The sequence below is a fragment of the Lathyrus oleraceus genome, chromosome 2 (assembly GCF_024323335.1).
Source record: "Lathyrus oleraceus cultivar Zhongwan6 chromosome 2, CAAS_Psat_ZW6_1.0, whole genome shotgun sequence".
In the NCBI taxonomy this organism is placed as follows: Eukaryota; Viridiplantae; Streptophyta; class Magnoliopsida; order Fabales; family Fabaceae; genus Lathyrus; species Lathyrus oleraceus.
The window spans coordinates 154,405,298-154,417,133 of record NC_066580.1 but is presented as its reverse complement, the minus strand read 5'-3'; the positions used below and the strand labels follow the sequence as shown (position 1 = coordinate 154,417,133).

Here is an 11,836-nt window from a genome sequence, read left to right as displayed (position 1 = left end):
TAACCCAAAAAAATCAGGCTGTTGGTTTCAATATTGACCAATAAGATAACAACACAGCCAATGTTTCAATAATTCATGAGAAAATGAGGGGGAGGTTGAAATCTTGAGGAGAGGAAAACTCAAGAATAAGGCAACAGAAACAATAACTATTTACAAATTTTTTCGACCTGTTCATTTTCACTTCCCTCTTCGAAATAAATAAGTGCCAAAAGAAAACAGCATATGATACCTCATACACGGATTCGAGGCTTTTGTGTACCAGTTCGGGGAATAGCTAACAAAGCTATGAGTCCGCTAAAAAGGGCTGCAACCGCTGCCACAGCAAAGGCTGGAGAGTTTCCTCCACCGAATAACTGATCCCATGGTCCACTTCCCAAGGACACTATGATCTGTTTAAAACATGATAAATATGTAACTTAGTAACTCAAAAACCCAAATCCTGCTCAAAACTACACTCTTTTTACAAAGTTTTCCTTTATAAAACACATCATTAACTTGGAATTACATTTAATACCTTGCAACAATAAACAACGCAAACTGATTTGACATATAAACAAAACTTTGTTTGGGGAATTATCAAATAGGAATCATCTTGATTTCAAAACCCAATTTGTTAGCTGTGTGTGTGAGAGCTAAAATTCACCCAAATTTGGTTGGATTTCATTTGGTTCACTATTTATTTAATTTAATTGGAACTTTGACAATGTCGGTTTACTATTCTTGTCTTACCCCGCAATGACTAGGCGATGTTGTCAGTCTCTGACAAATCTCCTTCCATTTTTTGACAATCACTTAGATTCCATCTCTCAACAGAGCAAGATGTTGTGAGACTGAATCTCGTCAACTTTGGTTTTTGGTTTCAACATTTAACATCGTCTTTATACTGTCATTTTATTCTTTTAATTTCACCTTCTAATTCAAATCTCAATTTAACATTTCATTCTTTCAGTTTGACCAGTTAAAATGAATCACCATTTAACACATTATTCTTTCAGTTTCCCCATTTAATCTGAATCACCATTTCACAGAAAAGTCGTGCTCCACGTCTTTGTTGTATTGTGTCCATGGTATTATATTATCTATTATGTATGCAAGTCATTTATATGTTTTTTTAGTATTATTTTTTGGTCTAGGTAAGCTTTTATATAAGCCTACAAATCAATTCTATGGAAGCTTCCTAAAATTGAGGTAGACTTTGTTACAAACTCACCCTTAGATTTAGGTCATGTATGTAGATTTGTTTTATTTCAATTAATACTGCAACGTTATAAACACCCCACTTAGGAGTAGTAAAAGTAAATTTTAGTATGCTCTGTGTGTTGTCACAGCCATGGCAGCACTATGGTGGATATATGTGGCGGTTTTTGGCCTCACCGCAATGGTAAATATTTACCACTATTGCAAGTTTTTCCACCATAATCCACAATGACAGTGCCACCACGCCGCTGGTATGGCGGGATTTAGGCTCTCCGACCTCCGCCATAGAAAACTGTTGGGAGCCAATTTACACCATACAGACACTCTAGTTGGCAATACTATATGTTGAGATTCTTGCATCTTCTATTTCTAACAGCTCTTTCTTTTTTAATCTTTATTCTCTGTTACCTCGTAAGGTGCCTATCATCTTCTATCTATTGATATTTCTTCTGTGTTATTAAATAAAAATGGACAACTTTGTGTTGTAATGAAATTTTGAAAGGCAATAAAAATTTGACCAAATCAGAACCATGAAGTACACAAAATTTCACTTATACTACATGTTTGAGAATAGTTCTTGGGTAATGATGAGTCCAGAATTTGGTGTGGAGTTCATAATTTCCAACATTGGAGCAGAAGCATTCTAAGGTCATAGATAGACAGCTACACACGTCCAAATTTAATGATCTTGGTCTTGTTGGAAAGATATAAAAATTATGTGCTATTTTATGACGAAAGTCAAGACTTGAATCAATCTCTAAGTTGGTGGAATTTCTGCTACAAGTTGACAACATATAACTTGTACCTGTGATAGCTTGACCTTTTCATGGTGTTTTGTTCATATCTGGAGCTATAAGGGGTGCAATGGAGTTGAAACCTGACAGGATACTGAATAAATTCCTCCTAATTATCCAGGTTCTTTGATAATATCATTCCCCTCTAACAAATTGGTATGTAACTAGTTTTATCCAATTCAGTATTATTGGACTGAGACCCAAACCCATGTCCTTGTATAACTAACATTCCCATCTTTGTCCGTAAGCAGTTCGAACCAATTTAATATTACTGGACTAAGGCCCTGTTAAGAGTCCCACGTCGGATGATATATGGCCTGAACATGTGTTTATAAGTGGGGGCAGTCCTCACTCTTCCAACCGGTTTTGTAGGGTTGAGTTAGGTTCAACCACATTTCTTAACATATTATCAAGAGCCTTGTTTAAGATCCAGTGGACCACCTACTATGGTTTCCGCTATCGGGTCACCTACCATTTAGTTTCACGCTTCAGTTCTCTAGTCATGAGCGTGAGGGGGGATGTTAAGAAAGTCCCACATCGGATGATATATGGCCTGAACATGTGTTTATAAGTGTGGACATTCCTCACTCTACCAACCGGTTTTGTACGGTTGAGTTAGGCCCAACCACATTTCTTAACATGGTATCAAGAGCCTCGTTTAAGATCCGGTGGATCACCTACTATTAGGTTTCTGCTATCGGGTCATCCACCATTTATTTTTACGCTCCAGATGTCCAATACTGGACGTGAGAGGGTGTGTTAAGAGTCCCACATCGGATAATATATGGTTTCAATATGTCTTTATAAGTGGGGGCAATCCCCACCCTACAAACCAGTTCTGTAGCGTTGAGTTAGACTCAACCACATTTCTTAACAGGCTCAAATCCATATCCTTATATAACTACCATTTCCCTCAGTTGAAAATTCCGCCTTCATTATGGTCCACCTCTAGTGACCTAGTTGCGGCATTTGGATTGCCTTCATTCATTGCAACCTGGTTGATTTCTGCTACAAGTTAACAACATGTTGTAACTTCTACTTGACAGTTTGACCTTTTCATGGTGTTCTGTTCATACCTACAGCTATAGGGGGGTCCAATGGAGTTGAACCGTGATAGAATATTGAATGAACTCCCATGTCATTTTATAACTATCATTCCCCTCTAACAGATTGGTCCGTAGGCAGTTTTAACCAATTCAGTATTATTGGACAAAGGCCCAAACCCCATGTCCTTATATAACTATCATTCCCCTATTTTGAAAATTATGTTGGATCTAACTCATTCCTACAAAACCGACTTGTAGGGTGAGGATTACCCCCACCTATAAACACATGTTGAGACCATATCCTTTTCAATATGGGACTCTTCAACATTTTGCTTCACTGTGGTCTTCCCCTAGCCACCTAGTTGTGGCATTTAGGTTGCCTTCATTTATTACATTCTCCAATACCTTAGGTTTGGTTGTAAAGGGGTGGATTTAATCTCACGTTACTTAGAGATATGACTAACTACGGCATTTGGGTTGTCTTCATTCATTGCACCCTCCAATACCTTAATTGTGCTGGTTATGAAGGGGTGGATTTAGTCTCACGTTATTTAGAGATACGGCTCTTAAGGTGAGGATTGCCTTCACTTATATGTTCAAGTCGTATATTGTCTGATGTGAAACTTTTAACACTCTCTAACATATTGGTCCATTAGCATTTTAACCAATTCAGTATTATTGGACTATGGCCCAAAACCAATATCTTAACAAAATGTGTTTCATAAGAAAGTCGAAGCTCTCAAAAGGTCCAATATACATAACAACATAAAGCAATAAGTTCAGAAGGGTAGCGGGTGCCCCGACCAATGTTGGGCGCCAACCATCTAGCACCTGGTGCCACATACCCAGTGCTAGGCGCTATCTTTCTGGGTTGTTCTTGCATTTTGGCTAGCACTAGTAGGCACCCCAGACAAATCCAAGTGCCCCAGGTTACACTATAAATACATTACTTTAATGTTTTAGGGGTATTTAGGTTACACTAATAATCGCCATGTAATCTTTAAATTTGACATCCGGTACTGAACTGTTTGTACAGCTGTAGCTAACTCCGAAAGTTAGTTATAGTTAGTATAGGTTAAGATAAGTGAGTGAGGTTAAGGTTAGAACTTAGTACTGTGCTAAAAAAAAAAGAATCAAACCATTAAGCCAAACCAAATTACTTAGGAAAAAACCGAGCTATGACTAACAGTTCAATTTGAACTTAACTAGTTTGGTTAAGTTCAATTTGAACTTAACTAGTTTGGTTAAGTTCAATTCATTTTGGGCACTATCCATCACAGTTTGGTTCTTTTCAGTGCAGTTTGGTTTTTTTTTAAACTGTCATAATATCCAATTTAGTTTGGTGTTTTTTTCCTCAAATGTTTAATTATCAATTAATAATAGTAATTTGGTACAGTTTTGTTCACAAGGAATCAGTTCAATTTTTAGTAAAGGTGTTTTTTGTTTGATTCATAACCACAGAACTGGTGCACCAAACTTTTATATCAGTTTGATTTAGTTTTACCAAAAACTAAACCAAACTGTTGTTACGATTCATTTTTCCTGCTTGAGCCGAACCATGAATAGTCCTAGTCAAGAGTATATTTTCAAACTATTCCAATAATAAACATTAATGAAAAAGAAATATGCTATAATATTCTAGAATGTTATGGCATATTCGTTCGTCATTAATGCTCAGAATTGTATAATTCATATATACCACAATTTCCGTGATGCTATTAAGACACAAGGTTTCAGCATATGCCTCTCATACTCTTTTACTTTCTCTCTATATCACCTGATATCATGTTTCTGCTAACGAACCACTCAGGTCACGCTCTAGATGACCCGTCCTAGGTCACCTTACAAATTAAAAAACTTCCTCTTTTAATTCCTTGAAGAATGCTTTGTGGCATTTGTTAGCATTTTTCTTTAAATTATATAAAAGTTGACTGTATTCAAATAGAAATCTAATAAGATTGTACTTCCAGTAGGTTTATGCAAACAACAAAATAAGAGTAGTTCAACTCTAACCATTTATAACATAAAAGGAATTCAAAAGAAGAAATACCTGCGGGACCACTATTGCCAGATTCAGGACACCCATTGATAACCCTGTAAGTACCAAGAATCCAAATAATTAGTCTTGCAGTCATATTTTCGATAAAGAATAAACAAGGACATTAATAGAAACCCACCTTGGCCAAGTCCCAGTGGTTCGATATGTGTGGAAATTAAGGCATATGGAACACTGTAAGTGATCTGCATTAAGTAAATAACATAAATAAAGCGAAATTAATAAAATAGACTATATGATTTCAACTCATTTTCCATTTCAGGCATTTCGTGTTATACTCATAGAAATTTATCACGAGAATTGTACCTAAAAAGAAGTTAGAGAAGACAATTCAGTTTGAGTCGAGGAGATTATGCAGCCATGTACAAGTTAATTAACATAACCCACATGTATTTGGCCAATATAATTTCAAAAAAGAATTGAAAAATAGAATTTGAGAGTCTATTTCAATGGGCATAGAGACATAAAAGCTTCCTTTTATATGGACAGGAAATGACTCTACATTTGGCGTAGATCAAGTAACTTACTGCCAGTGGAAACCCAAGAATGGTAAATATTGCTAACGCTGCGATCACAATGCCTGTTGGTGGTGGTAGACCTTTTTCTACGTAGCCAATACTCTTTGCCGCATAGGTTAATACTAGCATTGAAATAAAGCAAATAGTCATAGAGATATTTGAGAGTCCCCACACAAAACCAGCCCCTCGCTTCCTGCATAGTCTTTCCATGAGCAATGATGTTATTCCAAGAACAACTGAATTAAGCAACAAACCAAGTGCTCCCATTCTAACTCCAGAATCATAAACAAGGCCTCCATTTGGATCACCACCGTAAATTTCCCGACCCATCCAATCAGTATCAAATAGAGTAAACGGGAACCACCCAGTCCATGTTAGAGCAGTTACAGACAGTACTATCCAGATAGGCATTGAAAAATATTTGAATGTCCCAAACAATTCCCACATGAAAGCTTCTTCCGCACCACCTGACTCTCCAGCCCCTTCTCCAGCATGTGCTTCCCCCCTTGAACTTAGAGGCACTTCATTAGCTGACACAATGCTGAGATATGTCGTTACCGCAATGAAAGCAATGTCGAGAAAGAAAGCAGACTTGAGATTTGCACAACTGATAGAGCAAGCAGGGGTAATTGTGAATGTAAAAATCTTGTACCAGCCACTGTATGACCCAGTTGCATAGCCAAGAATGTTACCAACGGCCATACACAGGGAGAAATAAGCATTTGCAACACGTGTCCTTCGAGCATCATTTCCTAACATTCATAAGAAAAAGATTAATAAAAGAAAGAAGAGGGGAATCAAAGTATTTTTTTCCCAAATTGATCACATTCATTTGCATGATAAGTAAGCCTGTATGATCAACATAAAAACAATACATTTAATGTGCTTTAATTTGGATGAGCATTTTAAGTGTCTACAACACAGTATATAATTATTTCTTCTGGCATTTTGGTTGCCTTTGCTAAGCAATTTAGGTAAGATATGATGAAAATAAATGATAACTACTATAACCTTTAAAAGTTCAAATTTAATCTGTGTTCAACAGTTAATATCAAACACATGTAGCTTCAAGCACTCCACCAAGACCCCCTTGTTCAATGCATACTGAGTGGGTTTGTAATTCCAGGAAAGCATTGTTTGTTTGTATAACTCCTCAATATAGCACCATCTTTGTTTTTTCAATAAGCTAGAAATAGGTTAAAATAAAGGATGAACAAAATTCTGGGGGGAAAAAAACAAAACAAATGCTAAATAAATTTAAGATCACCCCCTAGCCTGAAAGTTGTAATGCTTTGCTTTTAGAGAAAGTTTTATATGTTCCCTTAGTTTATACTCTTGTGATCTAGATGTAACCAAAGTAAACTTATCATAAGTGGTAATATCCTCAGGTGAGATTATGTCATTATCTGAATCGACTTTATTCCCCACCTTCCAAAACTAGGCAAGATTTTCCATTTGTGAATAACATTGAGATTTGAATTTTTGGCATCAACAAATATTGAATTCACAAAGTTTGTTGCATAGTCACCTCTTGCTCTGGAACAATATGTTCATGACTATCAGGAATGTTGAAGAGTCCTCACTCTACCAACCGGTTTTGTAGGGTTGAGTTAGGCTCAACCACATTTTGTTAACAAGGAATAACTTCAGACTTTGTAGAATTGGCTGATTTTTTCTTTAAAGAGGAGACTCTTTCATCTACACTATTTGCAAGAGTAGAGCAAGGCACTTCATAATGTGGTTTTGTCGCGATAATATAATCATCAGTACCCAAACACCTTTACTAAGGTGTCTCTACTCTAGTATTTTCCAAATGGTCAAAGAAAGAATTTAAGGGACGAGAGTTTTATGGTGAAATTTTAGTACCTGGTAGCGGGATGCATTATATTACTCTCTTCGGAGATCTTCTCAGGATTATTTCTAGGGAAATCATTTTGAGCATCACAATTTTGTGCATCACCCAAATTAATATTAGCAAGAAGGAAGGGTTGCTCTACACGATCCTTGGCCCTCCATTGCTGCATCGGCTCAAAGACATTATTTTCTTTGCCCTTGGAAAACTTAGACACTTTTGCAGAGATAACCTTATTACAGTTTGCGGCAGAGATAACCCTCCATGGCAGATTCCGGCTATAATAACAACAACGCAACGAAGTCGATATATAGATACATGTTCTAAAGAACACGCGGGGGAACGCAGAATGACAGAAAGAACGCAGGCTAACGAAGAAGATGAACGCGCTGACGGATGAATGAATGCATAACAAAATGGCAAGGCTGACAAATAAGAACAATCTGATGGAGATACTGGCTGGCAGAAGATGAAACCTGAAAGCAGAAAGGCTGAAAGACTATGAGAGCAACACAGGGTAGCGTGGAAGTGCTTCCCTTGACAATTGTACCTTCCCTACTTCCATAACACCTTTCTTTGAAAACTTATCTATTATAGAACAAAATACTGAAGTGGGTTTTGAGAAAATGCTCGACAGATTTTTTAACTTGGTCACCCTGCAATGAGTTGGGTCGGGCTCATAGCTGTAAATAGGTGTCCAGCTTGGATCAATTCATCCAGACCCATTCTCTTCCATAATCGTTTCATGCCTTCGCATGTCAGAATCCATGGCTTCCAGCAGGAATGCTTGATCCCATACCTCATTGCCAAGATTCATAGACCGGCAATTTCAGTGTTCTGGATTTCCTCCCTACACACAACCACCTTGCTGCTCCACAAAGGTCCGAAGGGTTATACCAAATTCCAAGCTTCCTTCCTCTGACATCATATAACAGAGGTTAATCTTCCTCCATTCATCTGAATGTAACCCCCTAAGTTTGGCTTCCATAGCTCTCATCCTACACAGACCTCACCACAGTTCATCAATGCCAAGGCCGACCTCAAGTGCAAGTTCGAGCTTTCCCTTGCAAAAGTTACAGAGCCAACTTTGAGTTCTCAATTCCTGAATCCAAAGTCTCAACAAAGGACTCCATCAATCACTCTCATATTCAATCATTCAAGCTCTTAAGGTTGAGAGCTTTGTTACCAATTGATAGGTAGCAGAAAATATAGAAGAAAGAAATGCATAAAGAAATAAAAACAATGGTTGGTCAGATTTGAAAGTGCCCAAAACTATCCCAAGCCTTAACTAATTCTAAATACTCTACTCTTTACCCTTTATGCTTATATATCTCTATATTTCACAAATCCTACACCGCTTTTCCCTGTCTCACTACTGCCAGTCAGTAATAACATCCCCGCCTAATTCTGACCAGGTGCATAATGCATTAAATGCACCACACCAGCTTGAATCAACAAGTACTCCACTCTTTCGAACCTTTTCATTGACGTCAGTGGTTTTGAAACCCTGGTCTAAATCACATTGGATTGACGAGAATTTGTATAATCTATGTTTTTCCTCACTTCCTCCAGGATACTATCATGTTGGGTTTTTTTCCTTTAATTGTTTCGGATTTCACATGACTTACTTTCCTTTCAGGTGAAAACTTTGAGTATAAGTATAGATAGAAGAAATAGAATCATTCCAATCTATGAAGCACGGACACCCCGAACACGATCCCGACGCTGACACGTCCATCGATAATAATTTTAAAAAATGAATAAATTAAACATAATCACAAGTGTCAGTGCAGGTGTCCAGGTGTCCGACACCAACACCTTCTTTCAAAGGTATTGGTGCTACATAAATTAATGGTAACAGATCATGAACAGTAAAAATTAGTTTTAGTTTTTAGTTTTTAAAAACTATTTTATAAATCAATTTTAAAGAAAAAAAAGTATATGTTTGATAATTTAACATTTAAAAATTGTTTTAAATTTGAACAATATTACAAATTTGTAATTAATGAAAAGTGTACTATTTTTCCTTGTTTTTTCCTCTTTCTAATTTCCAAAACTAAAAACTAAAAACCAAAAACCAAAATCTTCAAAACCTATTTTCTTTTTTTGTTTTTTAAAACTCTCGAACAGAGAATAGTTTTGTAAAACAAGACTACCATACAAGTTTTATGATTTTCAAATTTTAAAAACTAAAAAACAATTTTACAAAAACAAATCATACATCCCCATATGATTTTCATGTTGTTTACTTTTTCAAAATAACTGATATTTTTAATTTTCTAAAATTTGTGGTAAGAGACAGTTGAAGCAAATAATTGTATGCTTTTTTTTAAACAAAAAAATGTCAATAATAATTTCATTACTTCTTAGTTTCTTAACTAGCATTCTATCTTTTTACAATAACATTTCTACCAAAATGCTAGGCCATAGCTAAAGTTAAAAAAACATGTGGTGTCCCACACCATGGTCCAAAATTTCAAAACAAACACTCTAACAAATCTTGCAAATGTTAGCCGTACCCCTTGACACGTGGCATTATTATTTATTTATTGTGTCAATATTCCAGTCCTATAGAGTTTGGTTGGCCATAAACGATAATTTAATGATAATGCAATGTCACCTTTTTTTATATTCCCTTATTTCAAAAATAATTCTATATTTTAATCGCATGACATCGATACCCAATAAAATTCAGTAATAAAAGAAAAAAAAAATCACTTCTAGGATCTAGCGAACCGATTATTCCGGTTCAGATCCGTTCTATCATCAAGGGATTTCAGAGCATTTTAAACAATAATTACCTACCTAATCCCAATTAGGTAAAATCAGGTCATCAAAGTCAACAAATCAACCACCACACTACAATGGAATCACCAACTTTACCAAATAAAGCATCATGAACAATGAAAAATCAAATTATGGATCAGAAAAAAAAACTTACTGGTAAGATCCGCGAGTAAAGCTCTACAAGGACCTTGCGTAACATTATTAGCAACATCAAGAATCCAAAAGCCGAAAACGAAAACTCCAATCGCATAAGGACGATAACTCTGGCTAACATCATCCCCAATCAACCAACCGATATCCGCGGCGTAAGCGATTATAACAACCGCGACGATGATCGAAGTCGCGCCGACTAGAATAAACGGTCTACGGCGACCGAAGCGGCTGGCGCACCGGTCGCTTAAATGTCCAACCAAAGGCTGGACGAATAAACCGGAAACCGGGCCGCAGAGCCAGATGATACTCGCCCATTTATGAGGAATGCCGAGTTGTTGAACGTAGGGTGTTAATAGTGAAAGCTGTAAAGCCCAACCGAATTGAATTCCGCTTGCTACTGATGCTACTCGGAGTAACTTCCGTAAGGGGATTCGGGCTTGAACCGGTTGTTGTGGACGGCTTGATGACGTGGACGGTCGGGTTCTGGACCGGTGTTGATTTATTTCGTGGCTCGGCATCGATTGAAAAGCGGTTTTGGGAGGTGTGATTGGAGAAAGGGGGGGTTGGTATTGTGTAAGGTGGAAGAAAAGGTGGTGTGAGGAGGATAGGAAGTGAAGTTTGATTCTATTTTGAGTAGTGAGCTTTTGATGCTATAATTGAACCTTGTCTAAGGATCTATTTACGAAATTGTCCTTTGATATTTGTAAGAAAATTTATTCAAGTAAGATTAACACGTTTTATGTATTAAAGACAACCAATTTTGTTTTACTTAGAAATAATACAACTATCTTCTTTTTTTATGTAAACTCTCTTTTTGTATTTTTCTTTTGTAAAATAAGAAAATACGAAAACTAATTATAAATATTATTTCCTCGACACAGTTGATATTTTTATTCAGATTAAAAAAATATGATAAATGAAAGAAAGAATAATAATTTTATCAAATTATATTTATTTATTATTAATATATTCTTATTATATATAGTATAATGTAAAAGAAATAGTATTAATTAAATATATAATTAAAATATAAAAACTAAAATTTTATTAGAAGCAAAAATAACATTTATTTTAATATAAATAATTTTTTTAAATGTGACGTTATTTTAGGACGGAGGAGTATATTTGAATTTTGATAAAGATATTCAATCTTCTTACAATATTACTAATTATTCTTATTAATATATTTTAAGTTTAATTATAGTTTTGATCTACTAAATTATAAAATTAACTTTTATATATATATATATATATATATATATATATATATATATATATATATATATATATATATATATATATATATATATATATATATATATATATATATATATATATATATATATATATATATATATATATTTAAATGAGTGTTATTTGTGTAACATATTAAATAATTATATAAAAAATTGTAAATTTTATAGATAAACGTT

At 35.4% G+C, this 11,836-nt stretch overlaps 1 protein-coding gene across 1 annotated transcript; it reads right to left on the bottom strand.

The window, feature by feature from the left end:
• On the bottom strand, positions 1-11,052 carry LOC127118636 (sucrose transport protein SUC4). Its single transcript, XM_051048866.1, has 5 exons — positions 10,405-11,052; positions 5,621-6,363; positions 5,215-5,278; positions 5,088-5,131; positions 1-389 (listed from the first exon to the last, which is right to left on the bottom strand). Exons 1-5 carry the CDS (start codon positions 10,919-10,921, stop codon positions 231-233), a joined length of 1,527 nt encoding a protein of 508 aa, XP_050904823.1. The 5' UTR covers positions 10,922-11,052; the 3' UTR covers positions 1-230.
• Positions 11,053-11,836: the final 784 nt, after the last annotated feature.

Coding starts and splice junctions, on each gene's coding strand:
- LOC127118636 (XM_051048866.1), bottom strand. CDS start 10,921: ATGCCGAGCCACGAAATAAATCAACACCGGTCCAGAACCCGACCGTCC. Junction 6,364..10,404: donor TTTACTCGCGGATCTTACCA/GTAAGTTTTTTT, acceptor TATGAATGTTAG/GAAATGATGCTCGAAGGACA. Junction 390..5,087: donor TGGCAATAGTGGTCCCGCAG/GTATTTCTTCTT, acceptor TGTTTTAAACAG/ATCATAGTGTCCTTGGGAAG.